Source organism: Manacus vitellinus, unplaced genomic scaffold (genome assembly GCF_001715985.3).
Source record: "Manacus vitellinus isolate BGI_N305 unplaced genomic scaffold, ASM171598v3 scaffold_74_pilon, whole genome shotgun sequence".
Taxonomy (NCBI): Eukaryota; Metazoa; Chordata; class Aves; order Passeriformes; family Pipridae; genus Manacus; species Manacus vitellinus.
Genome location: NW_021940780.1, coordinates 2487250 through 2497743, shown reverse-complemented (window position 1 = coordinate 2497743; position 10494 = coordinate 2487250). Strand labels below are relative to the sequence as shown.

Below are 10494 nucleotides of genomic sequence, written 5' to 3'. Positions count from 1 at the left end.
CACGAGGTGCTGGGGGTTCAAAGGTTGATTAGATCCCAAGCCTGTCCCTCTCCAGCCTGAGGAAAAGGGCAAAGGGAGAAGGAGGAGGAGGAGGAGCAGCAGCAAGTCCCCAAAGGAGGCTGGAGGATTGAAGTGAAAGCTGTGGGTTATTTAGGCCACTCCTTTCCTGCAAATCCTCGGTGTGGAGACGTCCCAGGAGCCTCCTCTCTGCTCACCAGAAGCCACAAGAGACCCTTAAGATGAGCCCTGAGCATCTCAACACCTCCAACAAGATCCAACCCAGAGCTCAGGACTACAAATCCAAGGGGATGACATGCCCAGGTGGATAGAGCCATCAAATCCCAGTGGATTATGTATAGCCAGGGCTGGAACTGCAGGACAGGACATGATCCACGTACCAGGAGTGTCCCAGATCCATATAAAATTCCCCTCAGCTGTCCTTTCTATCCAGCACTGCACCACCTGTGCCGGGCCAAGGTCCATCTGAACTCCCACCAGCCATCCCACTGCTCCCCGTGCCCTCCCACCGGGGTGATGGAATTCCTGGAGGCACTGCTGCGAGAAAGCACCTTGCTCCCAGTGGAATCCCCAGCCAGGCGCTCTGCAGGAGGATTCCCACCAAAGGATTCCCCCCTGGCAGTGCCCAGCAGGCAGGAACAGCCTCTCACCTGTGCCCGGACCAGAGACTCAAAGCTGGGTTTGAAGTAATCGATGCGGCTGCTGTAAAATTTTGGCATTTCCTCCAGGAGCTGCTTGTTTTTGGCTTCAAAGTCCTCCTTCACCGGGCGAAGCTGGGTTTGAAGTAATCGATGCGGCTGCTGTAAAATTTGGGCATTTCCTCCAGGAGCTGCTTGTTTTTGGCTTCAAAGTCCTCCTTCACCGGGCGCAGCTCCTCCCGGGCCTGGCAGAGGAGAGGAGAGGCTGTGAGTCAGACACCTGGGAATACTCTCTCCCTTTGGGAATGCCTTCAAAGAGGCCACCCTGGGACAGAGGAATGCTCTGCTTTGACCTGAGCCTGGTGGGACCCATGGGATCGTCCAATGGAACCTGGTGATCAGCTACTGGGACCTGCTGGGAACCGTGGGACAATCCAACAGAGCCTGGTGGGACCCAAGTGACCATCCAATGGAGTCTGGTGGGATCAAGTGACCAGTTAATGGAATAATAGAACCTGGTGGGACTCAGGTGACCATCCAATGGAGCCTGGTGGAATCAAGTGACCAGTTAATGGAATAATAGAACCTGGTGGGACTCAGGTGACCATCCAGTGGAGCCTGGTGGGATCAAGTGACCAGTTAATGGAGCCTGGTGGGATCAAGTGACTATCCACTGGAGCCTGGTGGGAACCAAGCTCTGACCCTGCAGAGCCACGGGACACCCAGAGAGGCTCTGAGCCAGCTGGTCTTCCCTCCTTTGGAAAAACATGGACAAAAACTATCCCTAAAGCTCAGTCAGGCCGGAGAACATCCCTGGCCATGGCCATGTCCCCTCTCCCTGCAATTCCCAGGACCATCTCCCCAGGATCCTGCCCCCACCACCCCTTTTGCCCGTGACCTTCAGCTCAGCGTGTCCCACTGGCTCCTTCCAACAGAAGCGTGGGGAGAAAGGGAAATGTCTCAGGGATGGTGTGGAAAAGGGCAGGAGGGGGTGGGCTGTGAAATATTAGACTGGTTCAAGTCTGCCACTTAATCCCAGTGCCATTCCAGAGGGAGGGGGGTGCAGGGCATCCGAGCCTGGCCACGGCGCCGGCCCCGCTCCCGGGGACAGGGACAGAATTCCAGAGGGATGGAATGGGCAGAGCTCCGGGCTGGCAGAGCCTCAAATCGCCCCAGCCCCAGAGGCAAATTCATCGTTCCCCACGGACATTGGAACTCCAGGGATGGAGCTCAAGGAGAGCAGAGAACTGGGAGTAAATACCTGATTAAACCTGCAGCTCAGTAATTAAACACCTGGATGAGACGAGGCCATTTCCCATCAAATCTGGGCCTCTTGGATACCCCGGGTTTGGGATTGCTGAAGGCTCCCTCCCACAGGTGTTTAAGCTCATGCAGTGTTTAGTGAAGTTTTATTATTTTTTCTTTTGAGGGGGGGAGTAGAATTAGATCAGAAGTTCATTAAGGGGAAAAAATACATTAAATAACTAAAACCTGCTTAATCACCAGGACAAAAGCATTCCCGTTTTTCCAGCCCCAGCTTTAGTCACCGAGGCTGAGCAAAATAAGCTGCTTACTGTTAAATCAGAGGTGCCTTTTGTTCGGGCTGTTCTTTAACACAAAACTTCATTTTTTTTTGGGGGGGGAAACTCATCAGAAAAACACATTTTCTCTGATGCTGGGAATCAATTGTTCCTCCGAGGACCAGGCCACGTGCTGTCGGAAGCCCACAGATTTGGTGGAGAAACGCCGGGGAAGATTTAATTCCAAAAAAAAAATAAATAAATAAAAAGAGAAACAAACCCAAACCCCTAATCGTGATTCTGCTAAAATTTGGGAGAGAGAGGAGAGGGGGGAAAAAAAAAAAAAAATCTGGCACAACTTCCCGTTAACCAATTACCGGCGATTTTTTCCAAGACGAATTTTCGGAACAGGTGGGAAACATAAAGCTGGGGGAATGCTCTGATCTGTCCCTTTTCCCATCCAGCTGCTCCCTCAGACAGGGAGGTCGGGGGGGGGGAGAACCCCCCCCTGTGCCTCGACCCCGGCTCCTGGGGGGGCTTTGATCCCGTTTTGTGTCGGAAAACATTCCCTTTTATCTGGGTAAAAAGCGGCTCTTCCGCTTTAAAATCCGCATTATCAACCCGGGGATTTTTTTTCCCCACTGGTAAAAGACACCCTTCCAAACTGTTCATATGCTGTGCACGGGTGGCCAGGTGCCAAGGGAAAAGCTCTTCCCCAGGTTTTCCCGGGAATGCCGGGTGAGCCTCTCGGTACCTGGTGCAGCTTGGCCAGGACGGGGCCGGTCCTCTCCTTCTCCTCGTATTTTTCCACCTTGGATTGCAGGCGCTTGTAGTCCTGGAGCGTCTGTTCCCGCCTCTTCACCGCCATGTTCAGGCTGGGGAACACGCTGCTGAACCTGGAAAAGGGATGGGAAAGGCCTTGGGATGGCACATTTTGGATGGATGAAGCGCCCAAGGCACCCTGGGCCAGGTTCCCACCCGAACCATTCCAGGGCTCTGTGATGGCCACACAATATACTTAATTAATGTGGTGTTTTCCCCAATCCCCCTTTGGAAAGGGAATGAGCAGGCAGAGAAGCTGAATAAAAAGTCCATGAAAAAATAAATACGAAATATTAAGTGCAGCCATTTTTTTTTTTTGGTCATTCTTCTCTTTTATTGTTAATTTTTTCTTTTTTCTTTTTTTTTTGTTAATTTGTTTTTTTTGGGGGGGGGGATTTTTTTTTTAATCTTTCGCTTAATTTTTTTTTTTTTTAATTTTTGGGAGGGCAAATTTTTTGTTTGCTACTTTTGCAATTTTGGGGTTGCAAACCCAGCTCTGACCCCTCCTCCCAGAAGGATTAACAGCATCCAACAATCAGCCAGGCCACGGGAAGATTCGTGTCATTAAAATGTGTTACAAATTGAGGCAACAACGAACATCTGACGGGGGAGACGAGAGAGAATAGTTTTGAACGTGACAGAAAAGGGAAAAGCAGGAACTGGAGCTTTGCTCTTGTCTCCCAAATTCCAGTAAATCGAATTATACCAGTGGGAAGCAGGGCTGGGCTGTGGGTTTGTATCAAACGGGTGATGCTCCCTCCGGGGATATTAATTTAATATTCATAATTTACAGGGTGGTTTGGGGGAGTCAAAGCCAGGAATGGGTGGTGGAAAATATATCTGAACAGCCTGGTGATGGATTTTACCTCCAAGAGGGAACAAACAGCTTTTCCACCTCTTTAAATGTTAAAAAAAAAATAAAAATATATATATATATAAATATAAAGTGACTGGGGGGCACATTAGCAAGAAGAAAAGACACAAACATCACTTTATGAGTGTAATTTGCTTTAGATGTGACCTAAATCCAGGGTTCAGCTGAAACCACGGGTGTTCCCAGCCGTTCCATCCCCTATTAAAATCCCATTTTCTGCCGCCGCGCTCGCTCCGGAGGGTGCTGATGTGCTGGACTGGGGGGTGCCCAGGGAAAAACTTATATCCCTGAGCAAAGGGCAAACGCCAGGAGCGAGGGAGAAGTGGGAATATTTGCATTTGTGTGGAGCATCCCTCGCTGAGGGGCTGGAGAGGGACGTGATCCTCCAATCCCGCCCGGTCCCCGCACGTCCCCCCTCCAAGGCTCTCATGCTTGGCACAGAGCAAATATATACAAATATATATTTATCCCGTGATATTCTCCCTCTGACCGATGCTATTGCGACAGACTGGGGCTGTGGCACGAGGAACAACCTGGAAAAGTCATCAGGGAGCTTCTCCAGCTGCCCAGGGCGGATCAGATGCTCTGCCCTGACATTGCTTTTTATGGGCACCGTCCCACACGGCCCCATTATATTTAAATGGGTGACATGTCCTGGATGCACCGGGCTCCAGGCATGGCCTCACCAGCTCCTGGCCCGCTAAAATATCTCCTACCTCTTCATAAAGTCCAAAAATACGCCGGGAGAGGGGTTAGAGGAACAGGGATGGGAGGGAAGGAGGGCGCGGAGGGTGGGAAGGGGTGGTCAGGTTGAGAGGTCTCATAAAAAGATGGTTTGGTTTCATAGAATCATGGAATGGTTTGGGTTTGGATGGTCCTTAAGGACCATCTAGTTCCAATCCCACTGGCAGGGACATGCTCCACTGGACCAGGAGGCTCCAAGCCCAATCCAACCCGGCCTGGAGCACTTCCAGGGCTGTTTTTAAACCATGTTTCCTCAGCGTGGATGTTTTTTGCCAACAGCACAGACATGAGGTCGCAGCTTCTGCAGGGATTTCTCCTAATTATTAACAATGGAAAGGATGGATCCCACCAGGCCAGGGGCTCTCTTGGCTTTATTTGATGTTCTATCCCTGATGAGGGAGGTTTGGGAAGGACACAAACCCTCGGATCTAAAGCAGGGCAGGAGCAGGGAATGAGGGCCACGGGGGAGAGCTGAGCTGCTCCTCCACAGTGAGAATCCAGGCATGGGAACAGCACAGGAGATGGCCTGAGGCTGGGAAATCCTCCCTTCTCTGCTGTGCAGCAAGGTGGTCACCACCCAGCACGTCCTGGATGTGGCTGTCACCTCCCGCGCATCCACCAGCTCCTGGAAAACACTTTTAAGAGACGTCCCAAAACCACTGAGCCTCCTGCTGGCACCTAAACCCAGCTTTTGGTGGTGTTTTCCCGGTGGCCCAGCCTTCCCCTGGCACATCCACGGTGCTCCTGCACTCACAGAGCCACGAGACACCGGAGAATCCACACCCATCCACTTCCACCCGCAGGGAAGAGCAAACCCTTTGGCTCGGGGAAGCAGCGAGCGAGGACGCAGGAAGATGATCAGCCACGCAGTTTCCATTCACTTTGAAGTCAAATCTGGCTTTTAAAGATGGGAAAAAAGGCTCGATTTTGATTTTTTTTTCTTTTTTTTTTTTTTTGTTCCCCTTTCTCATTCCCGGCATCAACCGGGAGCGATTTGGCAGCCCCGTGATGGGAGGACACCGAGCTCCGGCAGAGCTTTGTAAAATATCTACAGGGCTGCATCTGAAGAGGCTGTGACTGTGTAGGCACAGCAACTACTGTCTCACAAGGAATTTTAATGCATAGATTATACGCTGCATTTCAGAGGGAAGGGGGGGGGCTCAGCTCCCTGGATCCGCAGCCGTGCCCGGCTCGGGGAGTCCTGAGTTCCTGGGAATCATCGAATCATGGAATGGTTTGGGGGCTGGAAGGGACTTGAAATCGTCTTGTTCCACCCCCTGCCACAGGCAGGGACACCTTCCACTAGACCAGGTTTTTCCAACCTGACCTTGGGCACTTCCAGGGATGGGACAGCCATAGGTTCTCTGGGAATTCCATCCCAGCTCCTCGCCGCCCTCACAGGGAAGGATTTCCTCCTAATACCTAATTTAAATCTCCCCTTTCCTAGTTTAAACCCACTCCCCATTGTGTCAGCGTGGTGATCCTTCACATCCAGTGCCAGCAGGAAGGATTGGGTCAGTTGTGGCTCCTCTGGACACCACCAAGGTGCCACCAAGCTGTCCTTGTGCCAGCCAAGCTTTTCCCATGCCCACCAAGCTGTCCCCGTGCCAGCCAAGCTCTTCCCATGCCCACCAAGCTCTCCCTGTGCCAGCCAGGCCACTTGGTTTAATTTTCATGCAGGATTAGCTCAGCTCAAACAGGGCAAGATGCTCCTTTCCTTGGACTGCTGTGGATTGAGGCAAAGCTGCCTCCAGCTCCTGAAGGAACGACTCCACCTAAATTCCAGCAGCTCTGAAATCCCCTGGGATTCACAGACAGCAGGTTTCTTGCCCATGCTGACGTCCTGCCCAGGTTTTTTCTCCCTGTGTGGACAGAAATACGATCCCAGGGTGACAGGGAGATAGGGGCTCGTGCCAGTGCCAAGTTATTCCTGCGGCTTCATCACTTCACATGTCGGCCCAGTGCCTTCCCAACCATCCCATGCATGTTATTTCCAAATGCTGCTGGTGCAAAGCCTGGCACAAAGGCGCCTGCAGAGCTCCTGCCATCCCCAGGCACATCCAAGCCCTCCAAGAACAACCCCCCGGGGATCAAAGATGTTTTCCAAAGCCTCTGGCTGAGGAGTGTGAACCCTCCTGGTGGCAGACGAGGGCCAAGGACCAACCTCGGTGCCACGGGAGGGGAGAAACCCCCAAACAGCACCAGCCCCCCTGGAAATGGAGCCTGAACAACTAATCCCAGGATTTTAGGGAGCTGGGGAAAGGCACAGGGAAGCCTCACAATCAAATCCTGGTTGTTTTACTCCCCACCACATGGAGCAAGGGCGACAATCCCTATCACTGTGAGATCCACAGGGGAAACTCCTGGAGCAGATGCGAGAATTTATCATGGAATCAAGGAATCATTAAGGTTGGAAAAGACCTTTAAGATCCAGTCCAACCACCAGCTCAGCACCACCACCATGTTCATCACCAAACCGTGTCCCCTAGTGCCATATCCACGTTTTTTGAACACTTCCAGGGATGGTGACTCCACCCCTGCCCTGGGCAGCCTGTTCCAACAACCCTTTCCATGAAAAAAAAAATTCCTAATATCTAACCTTGTCAATAATCCCAGCACTGTCCTCCTCCCTACGCTCATTCCATATGGAATGAGGGGGTCTGACGGCCACAAGCAGCCCCAAATCCCCTCTGCTACTCGACTTTTAATTTGTTTTACCACAAAACAAAGAAAAATCCAAGCCGACTCGAGTAAAATTTGGAGGGATAGGTGGTGAAGTGAAGGTAAAACAGCAGCACGGGGGTATTAGAGCCCCAGCCACGAAAGCAGCTTGTGGAATAAGCTGCTGTTGTTCCCTGTCACTTTTTAGGGAAGGCTGCTGAGAGGGGATTACAGCCCAGGCGGCTTAAGAGGAGCAGGTGAGGGGAGATACGCAGGGATAACGAAAAGAAAATACAAATTACTATCTCCCTGCTGCCACGGGAGGGAGAGGGGGAACCTGCCGGCGAACTCCTCTGGGGATGACAGGTTATCCTTGGGAAAACATCTAAATCACCCCGTCCTCTGAATTATAAATCACGCTGCCACCTCGTCTCCACGCCGGCCTCCCTTCGGCTGCCCGTAATTAAAGGATGGGGCTGGAGAGACGCTGCCACGGGAGATAAAAGTGCCCCCCAGGATTCCTGGCACCGCTGGATCCGTTTGTTTGTCAGCCCAGCTGACAAGCCTGGGGCTTGCAAATTGAAAACTTCTTCCCACCTCTCTGCTGGGATGGGGATGGTGGGGACGCTGGAGGAGCGGGAACATCCTGTCACCTCCCTGCCTGCAGCTCTTCTCCTCGCCCTCTCCATCCCAAATCCTCGCCCCACGGCTCCCTCCAGCCCCCATTTTTGGAGCCAGCAATGGGAAAGAGGTGCCAGGGCTTTGGCACAGGGAAAAAAATAACGGTGAAACCTTTATTTTTCCCCATTTTCAAGTGTCTCAAACGCTCCTGTTGGCAGCCTGGGAGCTGGACGAGGCTGGCACACAGGTGGCTCTTCCCTATGGCATTATTTTAGAGATGATGGCTTGGATAATAAAAGCTAAAGGAAAGGGGCTGGTGTTGGACGGGGGGGGAAAAAAAGGAACAACAGAGCTGGGGAGCATCAGACGCCAAAGAAAGTGATGGGAAGCTGGGAGAGGCACCGGGACGGCTCAGGGGATTCCTGCCATTCCTCAGCCAGTGCCCACACGTCCCGTCCACCCACCAGGAAGGGGGAAATTAAAACCAGCCCTTCCGAGGGGAGGGAGAAGGCACAGGCCGGAGGGGGTCGGGCCAGGGGAGCGGCACAGAGGGGGATTAGGCGGCGCAGGGGCCATGTGGCTGCTCTGGCCTCCAAATCCTCATTAGGGGCTCGTTAAGGACATGAAAGCGGCTTTTCCTGCTTCCGGTCCCGGCACCCCTGGAGCTGCTCGTGGCCCGTGATCGGCTTCGGGCAGGAAAGGCAGTTTATGGGGTTTATGGGATGGTGGGGTGATGGGATGAAGGGGGTGATCCCCTCGCCGGGGATGCCACGCGCTCCAATTGAATTTATACATCGATCTGCTGCTGGATCCCCCCTCTAGGATGTCTCACGGGGCTGACACACACCCCTGGGTGGTGGCACCCGGGTGGCAGCACCCTCTGGGTCACCCCTGCCAAAGCCAGGCTGACCAGGGCATTCCTGTGGCCAAAACCTCTCCAATTTTGGGAGCATGTACCCACCAAAGGGATGATACTGTGCCAGGGCAACCAGGACATTCCCATGGCTAAGCTCTCTCCGGTTCTGGAAACAGGAGAATGCTCCAAAGGGATGATACTGAGCTGGGGTGACCACGACATCCCTGTGGCCAAACCCCCTCCAATTTTGGGAGCAGGATCATGTGCCAATCGTTCTCAGGAGCAGGAGCACACTCCAAGGGGGTGATGTTGTGTCAGGGTGACCACCACATTCCCATGGCTAAAGCCTCCCTGGTTCTGGGAGCTGGACAGCACTCCAAGAGGGCTGTGCCATGCTGGAGTGACCACGACAACCCCATGGCCAAACCTCTCCATGCTCGGAGCCAAGGGAACAGGACCGTGCCAGGTGACCATGACACCCCCTTGCCTGGGGAGGTTCAGACAGAGGCTGTTAAATCGAGACCCTGCGGCCCCGAAAATCAGCTCTGAACGTGAAAGGCCCTAAATCCTGCAGATCCCCAAACCACCTGGCTGGTTTTAAGCCGCTTCCTCCCTTAAACACGGACGCACAACGCGGAGCACTAAGGTGACACCACCAATCCCTGCCCCTGCCCTGGCTGCTCACCCAAGCCAGAGTGAAGAACTGGGAGAGGGGAAGGAAGAAACAGCTGCTTTTTCTCCCTCTTTGCCCCCAGAATCCGCTGATCTGGTGTGAAACTACGCAGGCATGTCCCAAAGAGGAGCCGATCCCTCCCGCCCCTGCCCAGCTCCCTGCCCAACCCACCCGCTGAAATATGCAGTATTCTCACTGGGCCTTTGCTCCTTCCCCGAAAATAAATGAGTAATTCCCAGCCAAGGGGCTCGAAAAGCCAAATTATGAATAACCCTCCGTCCCCAGAAGGAGAAGGATTTAAACAATACGAGCCTCCACCTCCTCCCACCCCCCCCCTCTAAATCTACTACTGCTTTTTTCCAACATGGTTTAACAAATTCCCCAATATTCGCCTGAAAACTCCAGTCCCTGGACAACTGAATGGAGATTTTACAGCCCATGTGCCTCTGATTACAATATATTACCACTAATGATAATTGTCTGGATTAAACTTATCTGTTTCTTTGGCTAATAAACTATAAAAGACCACCAGTGAAGATGTAATAAAGTGCAGCTGTTGGAGCAAAAAAAAAAAAAAGCCTTTTTTTCTAGGTCAAAGCAAATTTGGGAGAGGCTGGGGAGAGCTGCCTGGGCGAGGGGAAGGAATACCTAACTGGAAATGAGAAGAGCTCCTCAAGGCAGCTTTCATTAATCTGGAACTTTTATCCCAGAAACGTCGCTGGGGTTTTATTTGCCAGCAGGACGAGGGGAGGTGCAAACTCTGCACTTCTCTCTCCTGCATCTCATTAGCCTCAAAATGGACCCTTGGGCTCCTCAGAAATGTTCCTGGCCGGGGATGCACCTACAGAGGGAGGAGGAGGGAAGGGAAGGATGGGGTTTTGTGGAGGTGCAGCTTCCCCAGCACGAAACATGAGCTGGTTGAGGGCACCCAGTGATGGTTTGCAGGTGCTGGAGGGCAGGAAGGGGAGTGGAAGAAGGAAATATCGTGTTCTAGGCCAGTGGAAATTTAGGAAGTTGGAGAGAATTGCCAAGCCTGGAGAGCAGCCAGGAGGTTGGAGAAAACACCC

General features: G+C 52.6%; 1 protein-coding gene across 1 annotated transcript in view; it reads right to left on the bottom strand.

Moving 5' to 3' along the window:
* Window positions 1-10494, bottom strand: part of BIN3 (bridging integrator 3) — a 29842-nt gene that overhangs the window by 4793 nt on the left and 14555 nt on the right. The window contains exons 7-9 of the mRNA XM_029964579.1: window positions 2931-3072; window positions 828-901; window positions 669-729 (exon numbers count right to left, since the gene is read on the bottom strand). Coding sequence (XP_029820439.1) covers window positions 669-729; window positions 828-901; window positions 2931-3072 — 277 coding nt within the window. The remainder of the gene's footprint in view (window positions 1-668; window positions 730-827; window positions 902-2930; window positions 3073-10494) is intronic.